Here is a 14,998-nt window from a genome sequence, read left to right on the forward strand (position 1 = left end):
TATCCAGAAATGGCATTCGAGTGATTCAGTATTTTCCTCATTAACTCTTATGCGTGGTCCAACCAGTTAATCAGTCAAGTAATATGCATAAACAAAAGTAGCTTTTGTTAATCTAAACTATGACTGAAAATAAGATAGGGGAATAAATCTGGGATATATCTCCTTATTCCATCATCAGGAGGGGCTTATGTTTTGTTGAATAACCTACAAGCACTCACTTTACAATTTAAGTTGAGAGCCAGTATAATGAAGTGGGTGTGTCTAGGGGCAGAATCCTTTCCAAACTCCAGTCGACAAATATGCATTCAAGGTGTAGATCTACACTGCGTTCTAAGACCCACCTAACTACAAAGACATGACCATCACCTGATGGATAGAAAGCTCAGAGATCCACATTGATCTCTGATCCTGTACTGGTCAGTCCCCACAGGATTTGATCCAGAGATGGAATAAGAACAAATAAACTATGAAGAACATCCCAAGGCCGTTATCATAGAGGTAGGTTTGGTTGAGACACCCAAACTATAAGAAGAAATAGACAGACAGCTGGGAGAAGAATGAATTTGTTTACTGCTGTTGAGCAGTTTTGGGAAGTAATATCCACCTGTCTTATGCTACCACATGAATCCAAGGCAAAACGTGAATGTCCTTAATTTCCTAAAGCTCAGCATTGTCAGAAACAACAAATATGCAGTAGATTGTGCTGAGAAAAGCACATTAAGATGGGAGTTGAATTAGTAGTGACCTGATACAATTAGACATTATTCATTTATGTTTATTTTTTGTTGGTAGGCAAAAGCAATGTTTACAATTTTAGGAAAAGCATCCATGAGCTATGTAACATGACTCCTAGAGTTGGAGATAACACGTGTTCACTGAAATGGCCTGGGTTGGCTCTTACCTTCAACGTGATAGCGGACCTGGCGTGTGTGACAAAATAAATTGCGCACTTCCGCAAAGGTAGTTATCAAGCCGTGGGTGCAGACACTGAGACCGGGGGTGGCATAAAGCGAATGGCTCCCTTTTGGGGTAGAAAGGGAAGCCAAATCTGAACAGCTTGTTTTAGTTCATGTTTTCTGACATGGGCAGCCCACTAAAATGCTTACTGATGTGGTGGAATTTTGAACAAACAGCAAGTCACACGTGATTAAGAGAGTCATTTAATAACGAAAATAGGACACACAAAAGGACACACAGCTGTGTGAGGGCTAATGCTCGAAAGCGAAAGCTCTAAAGGGGTAGACTGACTACTCCTTATATCTAAACTTCAACCCCCTCCCCAGGGAGGTGGTGCTCTGTGATCTTGTTCACGCACTCCCTGCTCCATTTGGTGATGAACATTCCTGCATATGCCAGGACGCTTCAAAGGACAGACACCATTTGCAAGAAAACAAAAGCCTAATCCCTCTTTACGACCCCTGCAGGTCACAACACAATCATTTGTTCACACAATATACAGAGACAGAGTATGCAGACTAAACCATTCATATAGGATTATATGATGGAAAGGATTAACATAATTATATAGGAATCATCACATATGAATCACATGATAATACATGATCAAATAATATTTTCCATCACACTGAGTTGTCTTATTTCACAGTTGGTGTGTTGGTAGGCACTCAAGATAGCCAAATATATGTGCACAAGCACTTAAAAGGTTAATTTTTCATATGTGCCCTTTAAATAATGAATACACGCATGCATGAATCAGAAAGAATGACTGAATAGCACTGTTATTCAGTCTTTATGACTTTTTCTACTTTTGTGCCAAATGTGGCCTGCAGATGAATATCAAAGTAATAATGAAAACGTTTTAGCAAATTAGCCTTAAAAATAGAGACAACATATTTTTTGTGGCGTTTTTTTAGGCTGTTACTCTGTATCGGGTAATTCCTCTTTTGCCAACATTTGCCTATTTTTTTTTAAATGTTTTCTCTCACGTTGCTACGTGTAATTTTGCATATTGTAGTCTGGGAAAACAAGATGTTTTGACATAAATTTAGATCACCAAGGTGATCGAATGTTATGTGGAACGGTGACGAAGCCAAAACCCTAAAACCATTCAGTCGTATACCGACCCTCAAACTAACAAGGCGCTTTCAGAGTTTGCTCGAGCTACATTACACTTAAACAGAATCCTCTGCTATGAATATGAAGTTTCTTCTGCGTGTCCTTAGTATCCGGCTTCGACCGGCGGTCCTTTGTGCCGCTGGCATTTCAGCCGTAGCTGTCACTTCTTTTCTTGTTTACAGGTGGCGTGTCCGGGATCGGCAGCAGGCGGTGGAAGAAGCTGCGACCCACACTGAGCCCAGCGACCGTGAGTTAGCTAACTAACCAAGCTAGCGAAGAACGGACTATTGTATTTGAAAGTCAGGCCAGCTAACTACATAAGTTATCTAGCTAACTAGCTGCCGTAGCTTGATTCCTCGCAGAACTAACTACTATATGACGCTGGCTAGTTGCTTAGCTTATCTTAGCTAACGCTAGCTTGTTCGTCTGTTTTAATCACACTCTTCTACGACTTTTGTAACATCACCTTCCGCCGTCATGGATACAACATAGTGTTTCTCTTCGGTCAGACCCCGTCTATTTAATAACTAAATTTAGCATAAAGGGGTTTTTTGTTTGCATTTTATTGTTTCTAAGGCAACGGATTGCTGCAGTAACAAAAAAGAAATTCAGCTTCTTAGCTAGCGCTAACTAATTTACCCTTTTAACGGCTAATATTTAGCTAAGGCTATGTTGTAGCTAGCTAGCCACATTCTTTTTGTTAAATATTTCACTGGTTATTTAAACATCTTTCGCAGAACTGGAGGATCGGGAGCCTTTTCCGTTGGATCAGGACAAGTTTGATGCGACCTGTACTCTGATCCTAAAGGTACCTGGCGACATAGCTAGCTAGTTAGCTGGCTAATTGCTCATACTTGAGAACTCTAGCTAGCTTCATTCAGTTTATACTCGCGTTTGTCTGTTATCACTGCTTCAGGAGGAGGTTTCTGTGCAGAACAGCTAACTTCCACTGCGTCTTTTTTCGCGACGCTATGGTCACAGTTATTGTAAAATATAGATCTTGCACATTCTTCTTAAATGCAATGTAACAAGTTTTTGTTTTGCTTTCCCTTCATAGTTGCAATCTTGCCTAAACAATGTATTTTCTTTTTTTTTACTGACCATGTATCAGCCTCTCCAAACTCTGCACAACGCAAACAGGATGTTTGCCTACACCTTATCGCAGATGTTTTCTGCAGATACAAAGGTTCCCTTGAATTTTTAATCATTTTATAATAGGCCTTTTGGCACAGAGAAACATTTTGTTAGCTGAGAGTTTCCACTAGCCGGTGTCGTGGTAACGTTGATTGAGATGCTTTTTTTCTGCATGATTGTAGATGGTAGAGGTGAAGCTCCAGCACAAATCCATCTACAGTGGGCTGGAGAGCGAGCACTGGTGGGTGCTCAGCAATACATTTTACCACGTGTGTGCAGAGGTGAGTCTAAGTCATGGGAACAAGTTCCCAATTTCAGTGAGAATGGACATGACGGTTGTTTCCCTCACCTAACCTTTTTATTGCTTTTGCAGCTTACCCTCCAGAACTTTGCCAGCGTTAATGCTGTGGCCTGCATCAAGGTAAATATCTGTCTCAACTAAAAGCATTTTAACTAGCTTGTCCCATTTTGAGTCACATTAATCAGGATCTACTCCGTTAATTCAGCGCAGAGGAACCGGCATCACTGGGGCGACCTTCTACCTGTGCGCCGAGTCAACAGAGTCATCGGTGCAGAATATTTTTCTGGTTAGTGCTTTCTCCTGCCTGAATGCATCTGTTTGAATTAGACTTGCTTGAGATGTGGGCATTTTAAGAAAATTATATTTTGTGACATTTTTACTCTGTGTGTATTTTGCAGCAAACCATGGTGTCCATGACGTTTAAGGGTGTTTCCATCGATTCAGATGGCCTTTTCAGGTCATCTGAGTACAGTCACACCCAGACCGTCGAGACGCTGCACCCCGCTGTGTTTTCTAACGGACCATGATCACCAAGAGGACCCCCTCCACCTCCTCCTCCAGGCTTTTAATAACCCACAGAACACTTTGATTGACATTATACACATTTAGGATTTATTATATGCTATGTATCATACAATTTCTTTTACCCTCAATGCTCTTGTATGCATGTGGGTGTTTTTCAGATGCAGTCTGTTTTCACATAGCCATGTGAGGCCTAGGTCTTGACCTGTTGGCGCAAGAAGCTTGAGCATCACATGGACTGATCACCAAACTGGAGCAGTTTAGGTCTGTACCTTTCTTCTCTTTTCCCTTTACCCCCTACACCTGTTTAATTTTCCATCTTTTTAGGTTTGTGTCACCCTAAAACATCTCCCAGATTTCTCAGTAAAACATCTAACCATGTTTGCTGAGTCTTTTTCCTGCTTTTCCATCATGCAGGTCTCCAGTGCAGGCTTTTTCCTGGATTACAGACAACGGGACAACCTGAAGCTCACCAAGAAACCCACCAGGACAAGAGGCCAACATCAGTTTTTGGACCAGGCCAGAACAACAAGGCTTTACAAGATGTTCTTCAGGCTAATTTGAGACTTTGTGGTCTACACCAGACTACAAAGACAAGGCCAATCAGCGGACCGATCGCCATAGAGAATTGATCCTTCAGGATTATTAGTGCCATCACCATCGTCGAAGAGTTGGACAAAATCACCATCCATGGAGTGGTCATCACCAGATCATCACCACTGCAGTCGTCCTCATCATGTTTTGTACATTTTGTAAATAATGTTTGTTACAGCTTTATAAATATTTATCAATAAATGATTTTCTTTCATTGTAAGGGAGTCACATTTTCTTGTTTTCACCTTCAGTGTTTGTTGTATGCATCATTAGTGAGTTACAGGCTAACATGTTTTACGTTGAATGTATCCAGAAATGGCATTTGAGTGATTCAGTATTTTCCTCATTAACTCTTATGCGTGGTCCAACCAGTTAATCAGTCAAGTAATATGCATAAACAAAAGTAGCTTTTGTTAATCTAAACTATGACTGAAAATAAGATAGGGGAATAAATCTGGGATATATCTCCTTATTCCATCATCAGGAGGGGCTTATGTTTTGTTGAATAACCTACAAGCACTCACTTTACAATTTAAGTTGAGAGCCAGTATAATGAAGTGGGTGTGTCTAGGGGCAGAATCCTTTCCAAACTCCAGTCGACAAATATGCATTCAAGGTGTAGATCTACACTGCGTTCTAAGACCCACCTAACTACAAAGACATGACCATCACCTGATGGATAGAAAGCTCAGAGATCCACATTGATCTCTGATCCTGTACTGGTCAGTCCCCACAGGATTTGATCCAGAGATGGAATAAGAACAAATAAACTATGAAGAACATCCCAAGGCCATTATCATAGAGGTAGGTTTGGTTGAGACACCCAAACTATAAGAAGAAATAGACAGACAGCTGGGAGAAGAATGAATTTGTTTACTGCTGTTGAGCAGTTTTGGGAAGTAATATCCACCTGTCTTATGCTACCACATGAATCCAAGGCAAAACGTGAATGTCCTTAATTTCCTAAAGCTCAGCATGATCAGAAACAACAAATATGCAGTAGATTGTGCTGAGAAAAGCACATTAAGATGGGAGTTGAATTAGTAGTGACCTGATACAATTAGACATTATTCATTTATGTTTATTTTTTGTTGGTAGGCAAAAGCAATGTTTACAATTTTAGGAAAAGCATCCATGAGCTATGTAACATGACTCCTAGAGTTGGAGATAACACGTGTTCACTGAAATGGCCTGGGTTGGCTCTTACCTTCAACGTGATAGCGGACCTGGCGTGTGTGACAAAAGAAATTGCGCACTTCCGCAAAGGTAGTTATCAAGCCGTGGGTGCAGACACTGAGACCGGGGGTGGCATAAAGCGAATGGCTCCCTTTTGGGGTAGAAAGGGAAGCCAAATCTGAACAGCTTGTTTTAGTTCATGTTTTCTGACATAGGCAGCCCACTAAAATGCTGACTGATGTGGTGGAATTTTGAACAAACAGCAAGTCACACGTGATTAAGAGAGTCATTTAATAACGAAAATAGGACACACAAAAGGACACACAGCTGTGTGAGGGCTAATGCTCGAAAGCGAAAGCTCTAAAGGGGTAGACTGACTACTCCTTATATCTAAACTTCAACCCCCTCCCCAGGGAGGTGGTGCTCTGTGATCTTGTTCACGCACTCCCTGCTCCATTTGGTGATGAACATTCCTGCATATGCCAGGACGCTTCAAAGGACAGACACCATTTGCAAGAAAACAAAAGCCTAATCCCTCTTTACGACCCCTGCAGGTCACAACACAATCATTTGTTCACACAATATACAGAGACAGAGTATGCAGACTAAACCATTCATATAGGATTATATGATGGAAAGGATTAACATAATTATATAGGAATCATCACATATGAATCACATGATAATACATGATCAAATAATATTTTCCATCACACTGAGTTGTCTTATTTCACAGTTGGTGTGTTGGTAGGCACTCAAGATAGCCAAATATATGTGCACAAGCACTTAAAAGGTTAATTTTTCATATGTGCCCTTTAAATAATGAATACACGCATGCATGAATCAGAAAGAATGACTGAATAGCACTGTTATTCAGTCTTTATGACTTTTTCTACTTTTGTGCCAAATGTGGCCTGCAGATGAATATCAAAGTAATAATGAAAACGTTTTAGCAAATTAGCCTTAAAAATAGAGACAACATATTTTTTGTGGCGTTTTTTTAGGCTGTTACTCTGTATCGGGTAATTCCTCTTTTGCCAACATTTGCCTATTTTTTTTTAAATGTTTTCTCTCACGTTGCTACGTGTAATTTTGCATATTGTAGTCTGGGAAAACAAGATGTTTTGACATAAATTTAGATCACCAAGGTGATCGAATGTTATGTGGAACGGTGACGAAGCCAAAACCCTAAAACCATTCAGTCGTATACCGACCCTCAAACTAACAAGGCGCTTTCAGAGTTTGCTCGAGCTACATTACACTTAAACAGAATCCTCTGCTATGAATATGAAGTTTCTTCTGCGTGTCCTTAGTATCCGGCTTCGACCGGCGGTCCTTTGTGCCGCTGGCATTTCAGCCGTAGCTGTCACTTCTTTTCTTGTTTACAGGTGGCGTGTCCGGGATCGGCAGCAGGCGGTGGAAGAAGCTGCGACCCACACTGAGCCCAGCGACCGTGAGTTAGCTAACTAACCAAGCTAGCGAAGAACGGACTATTGTATTTGAAAGTCAGGCCAGCTAACTACATAAGTTATCTAGCTAACTAGCTGCCGTAGCTTGATTCCTCGCAGAACTAACTACTATATGACGCTGGCTAGTTGCTTAGCTTATCTTAGCTAACGCTAGCTTGTTCGTCTGTTTTAATCACACTCTTCTACGACTTTTGTAACATCACCTTCCGCCGTCATGGATACAACATAGTGTTTCTCTTCGGTCAGACCCCGTCTATTTAATAACTAAATTTAGCATAAAGGGGTTTTTTGTTTGCATTTTATTGTTTCTAAGGCAACGGATTGCTGCAGTAACAAAAAAGAAATTCAGCTTCTTAGCTAGCGCTAACTAATTTACCCTTTTAACGGCTAATATTTAGCTAAGGCTATGTTGTAGCTAGCTAGCCACATTCTTTTTGTTAAATATTTCACTGGTTATTTAAACATCTTTCGCAGAATTGGAGGATCGGGAGCCTTTTCCGTTGGATCAGGACAAGTTTGATGCGACCTGTACTCTGATCCTAAAGGTACCTGGCGACATAGCTAGCTAGTTAGCTGGCTAATTGCTCATACTTGAGAACTCTAGCTAGCTTCATTCAGTTTATACTCGCATTTGTCTGTTATCACTGCTGCAGGAGTAAATCTTCACGACAGATGTTTCTTTGGCTCCAGGGGAAGTAGAGGCAGCCTGGCCATCCTGGCACTTGTCCTGCCTCTTGTTTTTATCCTCAGTCTTGCATGGCCGGGGCACACGGTTGCGACGTGGCACCAGGGAGGGGGCAGGCGGAGCTGGGCGCGCAGCTCTGCTCTCTAGCTTATGTAAGGTCGCCGTCCTGATGAGCAGCGGTTTGTGGCAGCTCAGGTCATACTGGTGCTGGGAAGCTTCGACCTTGGAGGCACACTGACGTTAGCCTCTCCAGGTCCTGGTAGAGGACCTCACCCACTTCTGGCCTGGTGTAAAATGTGGAGTTCACCTCACTGTGCTTGTCCTGCACCTTTCCTGGGACTTCCCTGACATGTTTGTGGGGGACATGCAGGGTCACAGCAGGCTTTGGGCTTTTTTGTTTGAGAGCTGCCAGCTTTGGGTGGAGGGCGGGTAGCCTTGAGATGGATGGAGCTGGTGGAGTGTGATCAGCCTTCACACTCACAGCACTGCTCTTGGTGTGTGGCTCTACAACCAGAGAAGGGAACCGAGATTTGCTGCATCGCTGACCTTCATCCAGGAGTCTGCCTGTTGACTTTCCACCATTTTTTACATCCGTGGCCTTCAGCACTGCCGATAATGTTGTGCCCATGCCAGATTTTCTCAGGTTTTGAGGTTTATATTGCTTCCTCTGGGGCACTCCAGAAATGTCTGGGAAATAGATGCTGCTTCCTCCTCTGTGCGAATTAACGAAATGAAAAGGAGAAATTTTTGGGTTGGCCATTGCCTCTGTAGGGCTTTTTTCTGGAGCTGGGATGGTCTTCACATCAGGGAAGAAGTTCTTGTTTGTACTTCCTGTTCCCCTCATGATGATCTCACTGTGGAAAACCAGAAAATATATAAAATCTTGAAATACTTTACAAATAAATATTAAATTATACCTCTAAACTGTGTGTGTTTCGTTCGATGTCGGTCATCGTACATGTGTACACGTTCATGTTAGTGTTATTGTTCATTGTTTACTGGTTGTACTCGTTATGTGTGTTTCTGCCTGTCCCCATGTTCACGCTGCAATGGTTTGTTACATATGAGTGCAGTTACCGTTGATTACTAATCTTTTGTGTCTAATAAATGTTTTTCTGGGACGAGAGAGGTCTGTGAGTCCTGCTCCTTGCCCTGCAGCACGCGGGCCGTGACACTTTTCTTAATCTATTCAATATTCTCTTAAAATGATCAGCACAAGAGTAACTATTTTAATTTGTTCACGGGCATATGCGTAAATTATGATGAGGATGCTACATGTCACTACGGTTGAAAATCAGATTGTAACATTCCTAAATGGCTATTTTTATCCCCAACACTTTTTGAAAGTAAAAATGGTAATGTTTCATCTACAAGCAATCTTTCCTTCATTTATTAATTCATTTAAGTAACACACATGTTTTAGTCATCGTGTTTCTAATGACAGAATCTGAAAACGTTCATGATTATAATCTGAAAACTCCTATAATGTCACACAATGTCAAAACGCAGCGCAACTGATATTTCGTGAAACGAAAATGAATTTTAATCAAAATACAAAAGTTGTATTACAAATATATCTTAAACTACATTGCTGATACTTTTCGACGCCGACAAGTATACAAACGCCATAAATGTGGACGTTCTTCCTTTTAGTCCAAGCGCTGATTTAAGTGAACGCACGTGCCATCGATGATAAAAGGGATGCAAATTTAAGGGACATCAGAAACGAATCCAAAACCCAGCACTTTTCAAGAGAAATAATACGCTTTGTATATAAACACACGACGTCTCAATCTAAATAACACATGGAAATTATTTCCTTTATGCATTCTTTTCATATAGACGTTTCCCAGTTTGCCTTAAAGAGGATAGTTAGGCCTACCTTTGATATCGGAGAAATGTCTAACTGACAATAATCCAATTTATCCACAGGAAAATGTGAAAAAACAATTGTTGAATATCCTTGTAGTTCGTAGTTTGGTTTGTCCAGTTTGCGCACTCTGTCAAAATGGTAACCATGACGCCAGTTAAGCCTTTTTATATATCTGCTTCTGTGACGTCACAAACAGCAGGTGTGACGACATAAACACGGCTGTCTCGTTTTACCATTACTAAAATGTACTTCTGGACTGTGTATTACTGGACCTTTTGATTGATAGTTAGTGTAAGTTAAAATATCTTATTTCCTCTCAAGCGCAGACGTTGCTTCGGCAAAAAGCTCCGGTGTTCTGTCCATTAATATATTAGGCCTATCCAGCTATGCAACTGTTCATCTTATTTGTTTTTGATGCATTTTTTCAATGTATAAACCATTCACATATACACGGTAAATGTGTATAAAATTTGTTGTATTTGTAATATTAATTGAATGTTTTGCCCCCTCAGTCCCTTAACAATATCACATCATTCGAGCTCTGTTCACTTTTTTATGTGGCGCATTATAAGAACCCAAATGTAAATCTCCCGATGCTGACAAACCTGCAAGTAACATATTTTCTTCCTCATCTCCCTGATGCTTTTTGTTTAATCTTGCTACCTATTATTTTTATTATTATTATTATTATTATTATTATTATTATTATTATTATTATTAACATTTATATAGCACCTTTCTCAGACTCAAGAACACTTTACAAGCAGGTATCAGCTGTTATAGTCACTCACATGCCGATGATTAGTTAACATGTTACCTTAAACTTCAACCTAGATTTTGGTGTTTTTTCTCCTCCTGTAATGGTACATTGGAAATGATTAGATTTCTTTGGCTAAAGCAATGTCTTCATTAAGGCCCATTTCATGTGAACTTGTTTCTTTCTTTTTTTTAATTAAATCTGGCAGACAACCTTAATAATCATGGCTTTTACACTTTGACCAGGTGGCTAAATTCACTAGGTTAGCTAGCTACCCTGAATCATCAAGAATTGATTCAGCAAACAATCAGGATAGATTTTCATTTCGTTTTGATTCAAACATGTCAGGACAAAATAGTTAAGTAAAGGAAATAGCTAGGTTAGGTAGTTAATCACTCAAAGTAGCTTACTTTAGGTAGATATTGGTCAAAATGCACTCTTAACTAGTTACACTAGATAGCAGCTGTGATTATGCTGTGATAAACAAATATTGACAATCATAGATTTTAGATTCCTCAAAACAACTATTCTATATTTTGATGACATCTTTGCATGTTCTGGGTCTTCATTTTTACATATGCAGAGCACTAGTGCAGTGAGGAACAAAGTGCATCAAAAATTCTGGTTGTGCACAAGTAACCGGCTAAGGTTTTAGGATTTGACTTTTAAGACAAACAGAAATTTTGATGCAGACAAGAGAGGCATGTCTTGTTTTTGAGAGGCAAATTCTTGCTCTTTTAGAAAGATTCTTGTATATTATTGGTATTACATCTTTTTTGATGTACAGCAATAACAAAGACCTATTAATGAATAACCAGCTAGAATTTGCTTTAAAATGTAATTTGCTTTGAATAAGAGCGCCTGCCAAATGCTGTAAAGCTTAAGATCTGTTCTTGGAATGTATCCTGGAAACTGATGTAAACTATCAAAAAATGTATCGGGATATTCTGCTTTGTTCAGTATTGAAGTGTCTGCAAATTGTTTTTAACTTATTAGTTGCCAAAAAAAATAAATGAACAAAAATAAAAAATGGAAAGACACACTGCAGCATGTAGGAGCATCTTTAATGGGTATGTTATTATTTATTCCAGCTCTGAACCCACATATTTAACCAAGCATGGAAAACTGCATAAAGGAAAGCAAGGCAGAACAGACTGAAAACTGTCAAAATATGCCAACGTTCAGGCAAGCTTTCGGAAGAAAAACTGTCACATACAGTGATACGGTGAGCCAGTGCATAATGCAAGAAAGAATGAGATAACTGGGATTAACAAATGTCTACAAAAATGAATGTAAAACTTCACATTTGAAGCTTTGAAAAGCTAATACGATTAAAGACAGCTCCATATAGCATGATTTTAACAAAATGAAATATAAAGGATAGAAAAACAACAGGAACACACGTGTGAAGTGCCGACACCTTGCGTGTTACGTGAAATGGAACTAACAAGTAAAACCAAAACGATTGTGACAAATAGGATAAAGAAACACTTAGTTTTAATAAACAAACAAACACTGAACAAAATCAAAGACAGACAGCAATACCGGGTAAGCATTTACGGGAAAGGCAGCGTACACGGCAAACACAGAGGGAGAGCACAAATGAGATGTAAACAAACAAAACAGGAGCAAGGAGCTAGGTGTAACACAGGTTCTTATCACAAACACAATGAAAGACAAACACACTCTAACCAAAACAAAGCGAAACAAAGACCGACGAGAACTAACCAACAACCAAGAGAGACATATTATCAAACACATATCAACGAAGGCACAAGGAGAAACAAAAGCTAACCATAAGCGAGGAGAAACAATAACTGTCAAACAAGATACATAGGAACGTTTTTTTTTTGTATAAGACTATAATCAGGGATACATCAGAAACAGTTGGAGACAAAGGGGAGGAGACAGGCATCCATAGAGAATGACAAAACCCCAGAAGTTACTAGGTTGCCTGGGAAACGGGGAATGCTCCGGTCTGTAGACGTGACAGGCACACAGCATCATGGGAGTCACCTTGCTCCCCTCCACTCTCCTGACTGGATCCCACGTCAAAGATCAGAGCAGATGTCACATATATAAATATACACTGTCATGGCATGGCCCCCTCCTCCTAGACTCCTCGCTGTTTGTTTGACGTCACGTGTGTGTGTCTTCATTGCCACACCCCACCCATGTGTCATACCTGTCTCTGGTTATCTCCCTTGTTAATGTGAGAACTATGACAACAGTAGTCTCCGGTCAGACGTGGATTCCGATCGCTTTATGTACTCTTCAATGAAGGTGAAGGAGTCCCTCCACGAGGATCCCACTTTTGGGGTTGGAAATGGAATCAGGAAACTCCAATGACGATGAGCCCCTTGAGTCTAAGTCTTCACCCAGAGCACTCTCATCAGCAGTCTCATTCAGAAATACCTCACATTATTTTCAGACGTTTCCACTCGTACAACTGTCCTTCAGCATGACATTGATGTTGATTCTCATTCACCCATTAGACAACACCCATATCACACCAATCCCCAGAAATGTACATTGCTAAATCAAGAAACCAAGTATTTGTTAGAAAATCATCTTGCTATCCCTAGTGTTAGTGCCTGGTGTTCCCCATGCTTTCTGGTGCTAAAACCAGATGGCACATACCGCTTCTACACTGACTACAGAAAAATTAATGCAGTTATTGTTTCTGGTTCCTTCCCAATGCCTAGAATGGAGGATTGTGTGGATAAGGTGGGGTTCAGCTAGATTTGTAAGTAAGCTTGATTTACTTTAGGGATATTAGCAAGCTCCATTAACCTCTCATGCATCTGACATTTTGGCATTTGCTACCCCTGACTGTTTTCTACAATAGACGGTAATGCCTTTCAGTCTTAAAATGCCCTTCTACCTTTCAGCGTTTGATGATTATGATTTTAGATGACGTGCCTAACTGTGAAGTCTGTTTGGATGATGTGGTTGTGTATACCAAAACTTGGGAACAACATGTACAGTTGCTTGATCTTGTTTTTAAGAAGCTATTGGATGCCTCCATTGTGCTTAATCTTGAAAAATGTGATTTTGGTAAGAGTGAGGTTGCCTACTTGGGGAAACTGGTGGGTTGTGGTAGTGTGCGTCCTATTGATGCCAAAGTACAAGCAATCAAGTCTTTTCCTGCCCCAGAGATGAAAAGACAACTCCGACGCTTTTTGGGCATGGCAGGTTTTTATCGTTGCTTTTGTAGGAACTTCTCTGATGTTGTTTAACCCCTCACAAATTTGCTTTGTGACACCACCCTTTTTGAATGGTCACAACCCTGTCAAGATGCATTTGACTCAGTGAAAGCTGATTCAGCACTCCTGTTCTAGCAACCGCTGATTTTACTCGTCCTTTTACACTTGAGGTAGATGCCAGTGGTAGTGGAGCCGGTGCTGTCCTCCTGCAAGAGGACTCACAAGGTCTAGATCACCCTATTTGTAATTTTTCTAGAAAGTTTGTGAAACATCAGCTGGCCTATAGCACTACTGAGAAGGAGGCCCTTGCGCTCCTCCTAGTGTTACAACATTTTGAGGTGTACCTTGGTGGTCGTCCGGGCCCCATTACCATATACACTGATCACAATCCGCTCGTGTTCTTGCAGAATATGGCTAATGCCAATCAACGCTTAATGCGTTGGTCTCTGATTAAACAAGTGTTTAATATTGACATCAAACATAAAAAGGGTTCAGAAAATGTAGTGGCAGATGCTCTTTCCAGATGTTGACGTTTTGGGCATGTTTTGTTGTTTGTGTATGGGGAGGGGTGTTACGGAAAGGTGTGTGTGTGTGTGTGTGTGTCAGTGAGAGAGGATAATGACTGTGTGTGTGTGTGTGAGAGGATTCTGATGGTATGTGTGTGTGCGCGCGCGTGTGCATGAGGATACTGACTGTGAGTGTGATGATATTGAGTGTGTGTGTGTGTGTGTGTGTGTGTGTGTGTGTGTGTGAGGATACTGACAGTGTGTGTGAGAGGATACTGACAACATCCTCTCATGCTGTGTATGTGTGTGTGCTTGCGTGTGAGAGTGAGAGGATATTGACTGTGTGTGTGTCTGTGTGTGCCTGTGTGTATGTGAGAGAGAGCAAGTCAGTAACTCACTGTAGTTTCTCCAGTTTACAGTGTGGATTCTCCAGTAGAGCAGAGAGCTGCTTCACTCCTGAGTCTCCTGGTTTATTGGAGTTCAGATTCAGCTCTCTCAGATGTGATGAGGGGTTTGACCTCAGAGCTGAAGCCAGAGCAGCACAACCTTTATCTGTAATACTGCAGTTAACCAGCCTGCAGAGAGAAGGAGAAAAATTCCTCACACTTACAGATCAGTACATATGTGCAAACACACACAATACATGTTGTGATAGTGATACAGTGATAGTGTGTATGTAGAAAGAATGAGTGAGTGAGT

At 40.7% G+C, this 14,998-nt stretch overlaps 1 protein-coding gene across 1 annotated transcript in view; it reads right to left on the reverse strand.

The window, feature by feature from the left end:
* Positions 1–11,527: 11,527 nt before the first annotated feature.
* The window catches only part of LOC145653982 (ribonuclease inhibitor-like), a gene marked incomplete at its 5' end in the record, with an annotated part of 8,473 nt that continues 5,002 nt past the window's right edge, over positions 11,528–14,998 (reverse strand). The window contains one exon of the mRNA XM_081708664.1: positions 11,528–14,874. Within this exon, the coding sequence (XP_081564790.1) occupies positions 14,694–14,874 (181 nt within the window). The remainder of the gene's footprint in view (positions 14,875–14,998) is intronic.

This window comes from Electrophorus electricus, unplaced genomic scaffold (assembly GCF_041902795.1).
Source record: "Electrophorus electricus isolate QZ-2024a unplaced genomic scaffold, ASM4190279v1 Scaffold101, whole genome shotgun sequence".
Lineage (NCBI taxonomy): Eukaryota > Metazoa > Chordata > Actinopteri > Gymnotiformes > Gymnotidae > Electrophorus > Electrophorus electricus.